General features: G+C 37.5%; 1 protein-coding gene across 14 annotated transcripts in view; it reads right to left on the bottom strand.

The window, feature by feature from the left end:
• Nucleotides 1-12,600, bottom strand: part of ryr2a (ryanodine receptor 2a (cardiac)) — a 91,342-nt gene that overhangs the window by 71,938 nt on the left and 6,804 nt on the right. For all 14 annotated transcript variants that reach the window (XM_051123784.1, XM_051123788.1, XM_051123785.1 and 11 more), the window contains exons 2-3: nucleotides 2,398-2,517; nucleotides 1,404-1,508 (exon numbers count right to left, since the gene is read on the bottom strand). In XM_051123784.1, coding sequence (XP_050979741.1) covers nucleotides 1,404-1,508; nucleotides 2,398-2,517 — 225 coding nt within the window. The remainder of the gene's footprint in view (nucleotides 1-1,403; nucleotides 1,509-2,397; nucleotides 2,518-12,600) is intronic.

The raw sequence follows: 12,600 nt of genomic DNA, 5'->3' as shown, positions 1-12,600 counted from the left end.
ATTTTCCGCCGATTTACAGTCTGGAGAAGCTGACGCCAGCTGCCGAAAGTCAGAGCCAGTCTGCAAATTTGAGCTGACAGATTCCATAGAAAATCGCATAGTGTATGATGGTCTCAGACTATGATTCCATTCAGTTGGAGGAGATCAAACATGTTCGATATTTTCAGCCGATTGTAGTCGATATTGTTTTTATTTGTCAAACGTCTCCTAGCAACATAAGTTTGTTGTGATCGGAACAACTTAAACGTCTGCTAGTGTGTGATCATCAGTCGCGTAGTGTATGTTGGCACTTTTCCTCTGCCACTATTTACAAAGTCGGTAAGTGTGTGATGGCTAGTGTTTTAAAAATCTTTTCAGATTTTAAAAGGCTTAACATGAACATGAGTTTTATTTTTAATAACTATGTTAACAAACATAAATCAATACTATACAAAAATGTATCGCTGATTGTTAGTTAATAATATTAGTTAATGCATTAATTAACGGTAACTAACGTCACCTTACTGTAATGTATTATCGACTAAACAGAATTACAGAATTACATATTTAGCCTAAATAAAGCTAACTGTCAAGTTTGGAAGCAAATGTTCCTTTGTTAATGCTGACAAACTTATACTTCAAATAAAATTATTGATGAGTTTTTAATATAATAATTTAATATCATCATTTTACACTACCACATTCTTATTCTAGGTGAATAGATAAACTTAAATTTGTGTTTCTATGACAAAAAGCATGTATGTGTTGCATTGACGCTGTAAAAACATTAATGGGACAGTGAAGTGAGTGTGCTGTATTCAGACAGCAGAGTGATGCTGCATTGATGCTTCTGTCTCTATGGCAACTGAGTGACATCAAATCAGCGCTCAATCATTGTGAAACGGCTCGTGACACCCTGCACTCGTGCGACTGACAGACGCGTGATCAGCGGCGTGGGGAAATCTGCATTACGATCTGCAGACGGCTGCGTTATCAGGACAGAACGCCTCTTTGATATAGAGATCAACACTTCCGCGAGCCAAAATCACATCTAAACCGATGGACGCTATTAAGACATGATCACCATTTATTTCATCTCATCTCAGTCAATCACATGTACAGTGAATATAGGTATTTTATTGCATATATATTTTTCAGTCTTTGTGTCAGGGCTAATTCTGTGTGTTCACTTCATTTTCACATTCATGATGTTCAATCACTCTTGAGCATAACACACTGACAGCATTTCTCATCTCCATCCATTATTGGTGAATCAATCACCTGTCAAACGTCATAACGGTGAGGGTTTTATGGGAGTAGCTCTTAATTTATTATTTTCCTGCTTCAGTCAGATGTTTATGGCTTTGGTTGAGCGTGTGTGTGTGCGGACGTCCCAGTGAAAGCTTGACATAAGCAGCACTCACCCCTTCCGCTCGCTCCTCTGTGTTGGCCAGCATCTCCTGCAGCGCTCGCACAGACAGCGACTGCTCCAGCACAAACGTGCATATGGACAGATCTGGAGGAACGTTCTGGAAAGACACATCATTCAGCTCAGCTCATGTTTACCTCTTGTATTATGCTCAAATTCACTGCATTCAATGCAGTGTACATTACTTTGGATAACATATCTGTCAAATGCATACATCTAAACATAAATACCCTCAAGAGGGAAGTTGAGATCCTGACATGCTGACTAAAAGGTTGCAGGTTGAAAAACTCCACGGGTCTATGTGCTTCAGTTAGGGTTAGAGCTGAAATCAGCTGGCTAGATTTGTGTGAGTTTCCCAAGCAGATAAATGTAGCTTGTATTTGCATGTTATGATCAGTGTGAAAGTGAGTGAGAAACATTATTTTTAGCAATCTGAGGACAGAATGAGTCAAATGAGGCCAGTGCCATAAGAAACATGATGATTTGAGCTCCTCAGACAGACCTGAGCAATCAAACAGAATTACAGCTCCCTCTCATCTCATGAGGAGTCTTTATGAGAGTGATGATTAAATGATTCACAGCCTCAGCAGACTCACTGATGATTCATTCAGCTTCATACTGAACGATCAATCCTGATCCACAATGTGTTTGAATACATTTTACCTACTAAAAAGCCATAATCTTTTTTAGAATACCTTCTCTTCTAAAAAAAAATGTATTCCAGTGAAATCAAATGTATTTGTAATATAATATAATTTTTTTCTTGATTTTAAACTGTGTAAAATAATCATTTGTGACACTCATGTTTCTGGAATGTCAAAGGTTTTGTAGTGTTCTTCATTGTCAGAGTTTATGGAGTTTTGCTGATGCAGTGAAATAATGATGTGTCTGAATCAAACGCCATCCAACAGAAATACTTGATTACCATTAGAGTGTTGCTGGGATATAACATACATCATTAGTGAAGATGTGAGACAGGTGACCTGTACCTTTGAGTTGGACGTGGACTCGAGGAAACAGAGTCTGTTCCCGAAGCCCTCGGCCGCCAGACAGAGCTTCTGCTGCTCCTTATGGACCATGGCGGAGCACTGGAGGACCACCTCATCATCCTGAAACAAACACACATCAGACAGAACGTCACACGTCAACACCACACACCGACCGTCATCTGCAGCAGAGATTCCCAAACTGAGCTACATCAGGAGATGCAGGGGTTTGTCAGTTAGTGAAAAACTTAATAACGCATTAAATCATAAAATTATCAATGTATAACAAATAAACGTGAAACAAAAAGAATCAAAATAAACCACACACTAAAATAGACAAAACAACAAATGAAAGTACATTTTTAAAAAACAAAATAACACCTCATTAAAAAGATATTCTATTTGAAACATAAGTAAAATAATAAAGATTAAATATGTGACCCTGGAAAACAAAACTAGTCATAAGGGTCAATTTTTCGAAATTAAGATTTATACATAATTTAAAAGCTAAATAAATAAGCTTTCCATTGATGTATGATTTGTTAGAACAATATTTAAGATACAACTGTTTGAAAATCTTTAATCTGAGCATGCAAAAAAATAAAATTATTGAGAAAATCGCCTTGTTGTCCAAATAAAGTTCTTGACGATGCATATTACTAATAATTTTTTTTTATATATATATTTACAGTGGGAAATTTACAAAATATCTTCATGGAACATGACCTTTACTTAATATCCTAATGATTTGTGGCATAAAAGAAAAATCAATCATTTTGACCCACACAATGTATTTTTGGCTATTGCTGCAAATATACCTGTGATACTTATGACTGGTTTTGTGGTCCAGGGTCACACATATAAAATATTTTATTTTAAATGAAATTGAAACAATATTTGAAAATATAAATAATCTAAATAAAACAGTAAAAAAATATTAAATATTGTATTTGATATAAAAACAGAAAAAATAAAGCACTTATTAAAAATACGTTTTGTTAACAATAACATATTTGATTTGCTGCACGTCATGTGAACATTAACTGACATCAGAGAACTGTGAACATGTGAATGTGTTGTTAAAGTGAATTATCTTAAAATCTCAGGTGGCTCTTAAGAAAATATTTTTCACTGACAGCACAGTTTGGGAATCACTGCTCTAAACAATAATTGTAATGCCAAAGAGGATTTTCGTATCAAAGCACACATTCTCTCAGACGAACGAGTGAAATCGCTCTGTAGATGTTATGTATGTTCTGGAATAATCTAAATGACTGATGATCCTCAGAGCTTCAGAAGGGTCACAGATACTCCGATGAAGCGCTGCAGCTCTAAATGTGCTTCTGAATGTCCTCCTACACACACTGATGGATGTGGAGCGCATGCGCATGTGTGCTTGTGTGTGTGAATGCGGGGGCTCCATGTCCGCCTCCGCCAGGAAACCCCTCCGCATTTCCCCCGTAAACCGTGTGTGTGTGAGACATGAGCTGAAATACAAGCAGTGCAAACGTAGCTCAGCTGTAGCCTGATGTCACAGGAGCTGCATGTGTGTGTGTGAGATGTGTTCATTATCTGCAGCACTTCCTGAACGGCGACATCACAGAGAAGAGCCAACACACACGAGACACTGCAAGAGAACTTCACAACATGCCACTGCAGATACAGGCAGCACTGCGGGAGAATAGCACACGCTTGTGTGTGTGTGTGTGTGTGTGTGTGAGAGTGTGTGAGACGGGTTCCTCTGCAGGAGACAGACAGAGAGTCTCTTTTATCTACACCGCTTTATACACACAATATCCATAACATCATCATCAGAGATTCAGTCAAGTTAAAACATGACTGCATGAACACATGCACAAACACACACACACACACACACACACACACACACTCTTCATCTTCAAAGTCACAGAAGATTCAATGACATCAGACATCACAAAACATTAACAAAATTCCCTGAGACTTGTGCGGCTGCAGACGGACAGAACTAAACATATGTGTCATCATATATTAAATATATATAACCTTCATCAGTGTCAGGTGAGCGTCTCTGATGTTCAGAGTGATTGATTACAGCTCCAGTAATAAACATATAAACAGATCAATCATCCGTCACACTCCGTCTCACACAATCCTTCATCAATCACCGTCTAACGGTTTCATCATCTTCATCTCTGACACTGACATTACAAATACAATAACTCAGATATCATACAAGACAATAAACTCTATTATCTTTATATCAAAACAAAACTAATCAACTCCATGAAAACTTTTTAAGGAGAAGAGTTATTACAACATCTACAGCAGATAAAGCATCAGTACTGTAGGACATTTTCTTATACGCTACCATTAAAATACATTAAGTTATTTATTTATTTATTATACATGTATCTACATGATTTGACCTCTTTCTTCTCTAGATCTGTATCTGTATAAGCCACAAAAACACACACAGGTCAGTCGACCACAATAAATCAATAAACAAGCATGAGTACTGCAGCAGCTGATACAGCAAGAGCACACGCACACACACACACACATATGCACACAACACTTTTACAATGGAGGCTAATCCTATTACATTAAGATGGAGTAACCTTGATATGCGTGTGTGTATATGTTTGCATGTTTGTGTGTTAATGGAAAGTGTGTTAATCTGATCAGTCTGTGTGTGTTTGTGTTGCATATCATAGACATCTTCCTTCCATAGACATGTTTTTCTTTAAGTTATCTATAAACACCACAAACAAATGCAAACACTCAAGGTGTTGATACACGGGGCAACTTTTTGAGCAATGCTGCTGTCAACAGGCAACCAGGTGAGACACAGGGCCCACGACCAATTTAAACAAACCAGATAGAAATTTGTTGGCCATTCTCAATGACAAAGTGCCCAAGCAAAATCGCTCTGCAACATCGCTCAATAAAGTTGCCCCGTGTATCATCACCTTACCACACACACACACACACACACACGCTTTATTACAATTAAAGCACACGGTTTACTGCACATCATTCACATATGTATATCATTTGCACAAGTGTGCTGTTGAGTAGCAGATCATCACATGCCCGTGGCAATACAACACATCTGTGACATAATAGAGCATCGCTGCACACATCACAATACAATGAACACACGACTAACATCACAACACATGACCACTGGCCATTCACACACACACACACGTCTGGTCAGCTATCCTTGTAGGGACTCTCCATAGGCGTAATGGTTTTTATACTGTACAAAGCATATTTTATATCAACCTACACCTAAACCTACCCATTACAGGAAACTTTCTGCATTAAAAAAAAAAAAAAAAAAAAAAGTAATTTTGTATGATTTATGAGCTTTTGTACCCATGGGGACCTCAATTTTTTTCAACTACTTGATTCTCTATAATGTCGCAATATATAACTATAATATTGTCCAGCTCTAATCTAATCAATGCGAGTATATGATATGAAGCTATTAAGATATTATAAACACTGCGATAGTATAAACACTTTATTATAAACATTGTAATGTTCTGTAAAGCTGTTTTAAAACAATCTGTATTGTACAAAGTACTATAGAAATAAATGTGACTTAAGTGTTCCACTGATACTGGCTTAATTGATGTTATTGATCAAATATTCACTGTTAACGATAACGTCACAAATTAAACTAAAAATAAATAAATAACAAAAACACTAATGAATTCCTTGAGTTGTTTAGTGTCCTGATCGATTATGAAACGTGTGACAATCAATGTACAGCATGACACATCTGTGTGTCATATCTGACTATAACAAGAGTAAATAGAGATGTGTGTGTGTGTGTGTGTGTGTGTGTGTGTTGATGCTGCTGGAGGCTACTAGCATTTGTTTTCTGCAAAACGACAACAGGCAGATGGAGCCACATACAATATTAATGAAGACCTCACTCACAATGTGTGTGTGTTCTTGTGTATGTTTATCTGCTGCTGCTGCTGATACTGTGTGTGTGTGTGTGTGTGTTATTAAGTGGCTCCTCCAGATATAAATGCTGTAACTGTGAACGAAGCCTTTAATCAAGTTAAGCAGTGGAGCGATGGAGAAACGCCGGCACACAGGAAACAAATCTATTCTGATGAGAAATATCACCATTAACACACACACTCACACACAGGGGATACATGCCTGTAAATAACACACAAAACAAGTGATTGCACACCTGTGATGCTTCATGGCATGATGGGTATTTGCATAGCACATGAGTGTCAATTTAGATACTGCCCCTTTAAGAGCTTCAGAAAATGAGACAGGCAGTTCATATGCATTTACAGTATCTGTGTGTGTGTGTGTGTGTGTGTGTAGCTGCATGTCGCATAAGAGGAACAAACTGCACAGATGGCAACACACACACACATACACACTACCTCCCTCACAGTCTCAGCAGAGAGCAACACACACACACACACACACCTCCTGTCACATGATCTCTGTTTGGGTCGACATGCACATTCACAAATGCTACTAGATAGAGCGCTCTAATAAGCACACACACGTCAGCAGAACTCTCTATCATATGTCAGTGTGATCACTGCGTAACGTCGGCCGCCTCATCATGAGTTTAAACACACCAGCCACAGCTGGAGCTCATATGTGACGCGTGTGCAGGTCGTGACCATCACGTGTTCCCGGAGATCCTGCTGATAACCTTGAACACGTAAGAACAGCCTGACGTATACATGGACAGGTGGGCTCATTTCATGTTTTTTTTTAATAATGGACATCCAACATGAAATTAATCAGTGGTCCACAACATACATACATGTGATATGACTGAATGTGAAGACACATAGACAGTAAACTAATCCACAACTATAAACTAATGGACTATTATAAATATTAAAAAAGGTTTATTTCTAGACCCTTCTCTACTGTGTAATTAGCTGCAAACCCCCACCTGATCTTCTGAGACCATCAAAATGTCCACATAGCAGCTGAAGACACAATAGAAACACTTCACTAATCCACAACATTAAAACAAGACACACCAAAATAAAAATAATTTGCCCTTTTGCTCTATGTTTGCTTACTAATTTAGATGATCCTTGAACTTGCATTGCATTCTCTAGATATTGCTGTCTACTGTTTTGACAAACTGTTTGCACATGGAAGTATGTCAATAAACACTGCACACGAGACACATGTGGACTACTGCTGATACACAGACTGAACACAGACAGTCCTGTTACCTGTCTAAAACCCAGAGACAGACAGACAGACAGACAGAGATCTGGCAGACGAGACTGAACTGCATTGCAGATAGTGTGATGGGTGTGTCACTGTCTGCTGGACAATGAGAGGACAAACACACACATATACAGTACATACATATTCACTCCAGCGTTCAAACCTTCCACACATCCCTACATTGATCAGAAGTGACATTAAATACACGTATAATATTTCTATTTCAGAAGATTTCCATTTCAAACAATTATTACAAATTCAAAGAATCCTGAAAAATAAAAATAAAAAAACATCACACTTTCCACAAAAATATTGTGCAGCACAACTGTTTTCAACATTGCTAATAATCATAAATGTCAGCAAATCAGCATATTAGAATGATTTCTGGAGTAATCTGAAAATTCAGATTTGACAACAGAAATAAATTACATTTTAACTGATATTCACATAGAAAACATTTATTTTAAATTGCAAAAATATTTCACAATGTTACTGTTTTTACTGTATTTTTTGATTAAATAAATACAGCCCTTGTGAGCAGAAGAGACTTGTTTCAAAAACATTAAAAAAAAAATTAAAAAAAAGACTTTTGAATGGTTAGTGTATATGTACACTAGGGCTGGGTAAAAAAAAAAAAAAAGGATTTCTTGATTTTAAATTCATTCTCACTTTTCCAAAACAATATTGATTCTTAAATCCCAAGAATTGATTAGTCCAGCCAGTTTTCAGTTAATGAACAGAACGTTGTAGCATTTCTCCTATCCAACAAATCACAATAACCTTTTGAAATAAAACAAAGTCTCAAGTTTCAAAAGAATAAATTGTTAGGTTAGGGTTAAGAGGGTTAACCTTAAACCTAACAGCGCCAAAATGCTATCTTCTTTTGAAACTTGAGACGTTGTTTTACTTGTTTTACTTTGTTTGTTGTAACAACGGACTCTCGTGTATATTTTACAGCATTACTTGAGATTGATTTTATTTCCTTGAGAAAATTTGCCAGTATCTGATACAGTATACTTACAAAATAATTTAACAAACTGAATCGCAAATTTGAGTCAAAAAAATCATACAAAATGTGAAATTTGTGTTAAAACCCAGCCCTAATATACACACACACACAGTGACCCCGGTCTATCAAACACACACAGTAAGTGCGCTGCTGTGATCAGGTGTTCAGTCTGCTGTGTTCAGATGAGCAGTGCTGCTATAATCCATGTAACAGAGCTCAGATCAAATCCAGATTATCTGAACCTGCTGTAATCTCTCACAGACAGCTACGCAGCTAATAAACACCCATATAAACATCCTGTGATCATCACAAACACACACAGTTACACAGATAACACCGCAAACCATGTGGTTCTCACACAAGATGATGACATCCACATATTTATACGTAACGGGTCAATAATCCAACACCACATCATCTTAACAATCATTCATTTGGACTAATTATGACTGTTTATCCCCTGATTATTCCCGGAATTTAGTTCAGTACTGTCACGCTAATTAACAGCCATTCAAACAGATTTCATTTTGCCAAATGACACCACAAAATGTTACAATATTAGAGAAACATTAATGTAAATGAATAAATCAACAAACAAAATAAACAGAAATTACTGAATTGTTTCAAAAGATTGAAATCTGAATGTACTGACTACATAATATCTTGAGTTTGGGAAAAAAGTCCTCTTCCATTAAAACATATAAAATTAAGGTTGATTATTAAATATAGACCTAATGTGAAATATATTGATGAAATGCAAATGTTTATTCATCTCTAATGTTGGTAAACACTCTATTTTTTGTGTGCATGAATAGGTTTATGGGTAATTCATACAGAAACATGAAATATATAGAATAAAAACTAAACTGACAGCAGTTATATGAACTCCATTCAATTTTAGACTTTTAGACTTTGACTTTAGAGATTCTACTTTTCAGATTTAATAAAATAACACCCTGATGTCTTGATTCAAATTCAGGAATTAAACTGAAAATTAAAAGGTTCTGAACACTGATTATGAGTGTGTGTGTGTGTGTTCCCTTTGTGCCCCACTGCACCAATACAGCGCATCATTCACACTTGAAAATTAGTGTCTCAGCACACACAAACACGGCTGCTCTGAACAACAGCTTTAGATCACATGAGTCACCACATCTGAACCCTAAACTCAACAGACAGCTCAGCTAGTCACTAGTGCTCTCACAGCGCCTTAACAACTGAACATCATGTGTTAGCAACCACTCAGAGGACCTTAGGAACCGCCTAGCAACACCCTGGATACCAGCCACCACACTCAAAACAAAAAAACAAAAAAAAACACAAAATGATCAACATACAAATAAAACAAATGTTTCCTTTGCTGCTGTTATTTCCAGATGCTGTCATTGATTATGCTTACATGCTTGCTCAGATTATATCATTTTATCCACCAACTTTTTATGAACATTTTCACAAAAAGTCTCAAACACTGGTCACCTTCAAAATGTCTGACAACACTGAAAAGAGTCAGGCAATCTTACTGATAATAATTAATATAAAAACAAATAGTATTATATAAATATCAATAAATAAAGCAATAAAACAATGTTATTTTTGTTTGAATAATTTTAACCAACTATTTTAATAATCCTAGTAATAAAAATCTGTGTTGCTGTCACTCTAGAAATGCATCGGTTTATTTTCTATCTAGCCTACAGCTAAGCATCTGTTCGTCCCATCATTCCTAGCGGTCTGAGCATCAGCATATATCTCTGTTCAGTGATTTTTTGGAATAAGGTGCTTAAACACACAACAGATTTCGCATTTCCCATTAATCCTGTCTTATTCCGGGAGTGGGATTCCAAAAATGAATCGGCCATTCAGATTTACATGACTCAACTCTAATCAGAATTCAGACTGATCATAATATTGATGTGCGTGCAATCACAAACACCGTGCTGCTTTCAGAACATTGATCTGTTCAAGCGACTTAACACTGACTCAATGCGAGTTTTAAACATGAGGGAGAACTGTGATTTTCAAGCCTGGGAAAGGTCACAGAAATGAATTAAATTTTAAGTCGGACAATTCAACGGTCAGCATGAATGTCTGTAGTTACACATCTGACTGACAGCAGAATCACAGACACTCGCATCTGATCAGTCCAAACACTGGGAATCAAATCATGCTCTACAGCCACGATCATACTCCAATACTCCGTCAGGAACTTTTTATGAGTGCGACAAAATTATTTTTAAAGGTCCTGCAATGCACAAAAGAGCAGAAAGCGTGTGGGAACTCTGTGCGGTAAAACCACGGTACTTCCTATGAGCAGGTGAGCGCAGCAGCTGTGTGGAGCATCTCTCAGGAGCAGCGCCTGACGCTCATTGAGTATTTTTGGACTCAAGTGCTTGAATCTCTATGAACACATGTAGGAGTGAGAGCGGAGTACTACACTATTACACAACACACACACACAATTGTCCTGTCATGATGGCTGCAGCTGAAGGGAAGCTTGTGTTTGGTTTCGGCATCCAGTCGACGACAGCAAACACACGCGGCACACAGAGGAAGAATCCTGCTCATAATCACATCAGCTCTGATCATCTCAGCATGTCTCATCATAATCAATGACAGTTTAATGCTCCTCCACCCATCCAGACACCTACTGACACAGTGATCATCATGGGCTGGTAGCATAAAAAAACTGAATCTAAACTAGTTTCCGTTTCCTCTCCAGGTCATGTCAGGCAGTTAATATGAAGCTCTGCAGAAGAAAGCAGAGCTCTAGTAGTAGATCCGTGACTGAGTCATTTCAGACATGTGATTCCTCTCAGCAGAAGAGAGCATGATCTTCTGCTGCTCAGTGTGGGTGGACGACGTTCAACCATCCACGCAGATCCAGCCAGAGTCTTTCTCTGGAAACACAGCTTCATCAAAAAGAAAGAAATCAAATCACATCCTGATCTCACTTCAGTGGTAAATGGGTCATTATTTATCATTTATTTATTCCCTAAGCTAAGCTCCACTTCTGATGTTATAACTATAACAATAACTAAGAACTATAATGATAACTACTGGACAACTCAATAACTAACAATGACTATGACCACAGTTCTAACCACAAAATAGTGAAAACTATAACAGTACCTATAGTGAGAGCTACAATAATAACTATAACTATACTACTGTGGTGATAACAATGACTTGAAATACCCTGGATAACAATAACACACTAATAACACACTATAACAATAACTACAACTATATGATCCACACCTGCAGACGATAACGTTCTGTTTATTATAAGCGCTGCAGTTTTGTCATGTGTCACTTTAAATGCTCAAGTTCTCAATAGATTCTGATTGGCTGTCAATGGAAAAAAAAAAATATTCTGAAAGAGGTTCCAATGATATTGCTCGTCTGTGTTGTTATAGTTATAGCTGTGGTGTAAACTTCACTATTTTCATTGAATTAGAAAGATTATTAAAACCTTACGGTTATAGTTATCAATATTGGTGTGAACAGGCCTTATTCTATTTTTTATGACCATATTCCAGCCTCAGATGAAGGAAACTGTACTGAGGTCCAGGGCAGCAGGACTTGTGGAGGTGACTGTGTGTGTGTGTGTTGAAAGCTTCAGAAGCTCTAGTTTGGCTGTAGGTTCACTATAAATAGTGTCTGCAGCGGTGCGGCGTGAAGTCACACCGTACCTCATTACTCACACCGTCCGCTGGCTTTATGTAGGCTGCTGTGACATTTGGGGGTCAAACTCTGAAGAACAACCACAAAGTTCTGCTACTTTCCACAAGAACTCAAGAACACAGAAGAAAGCAGGTCAGCTCTCACGCATAGTCTCTGTCCCGTTAAAGCTGCTGCCGCATTAGAGCTCGATGCTCAGATGGTCTGGAATAATTCATCCTGAAATCCAGGAGCGACATGGAACGTTCACAGAGACCAATTACTACCGTCAAAGTTGAGCTGCTGCTCTAATC

Source organism: Labeo rohita, chromosome 12 (assembly GCF_022985175.1).
Source record: "Labeo rohita strain BAU-BD-2019 chromosome 12, IGBB_LRoh.1.0, whole genome shotgun sequence".
Classification (NCBI taxonomy): domain Eukaryota; kingdom Metazoa; phylum Chordata; class Actinopteri; order Cypriniformes; family Cyprinidae; genus Labeo; species Labeo rohita.
The sequence above is the reverse complement of the archived record's forward strand: the minus strand, read 5'-3'. Positions and strand labels throughout refer to the sequence as shown.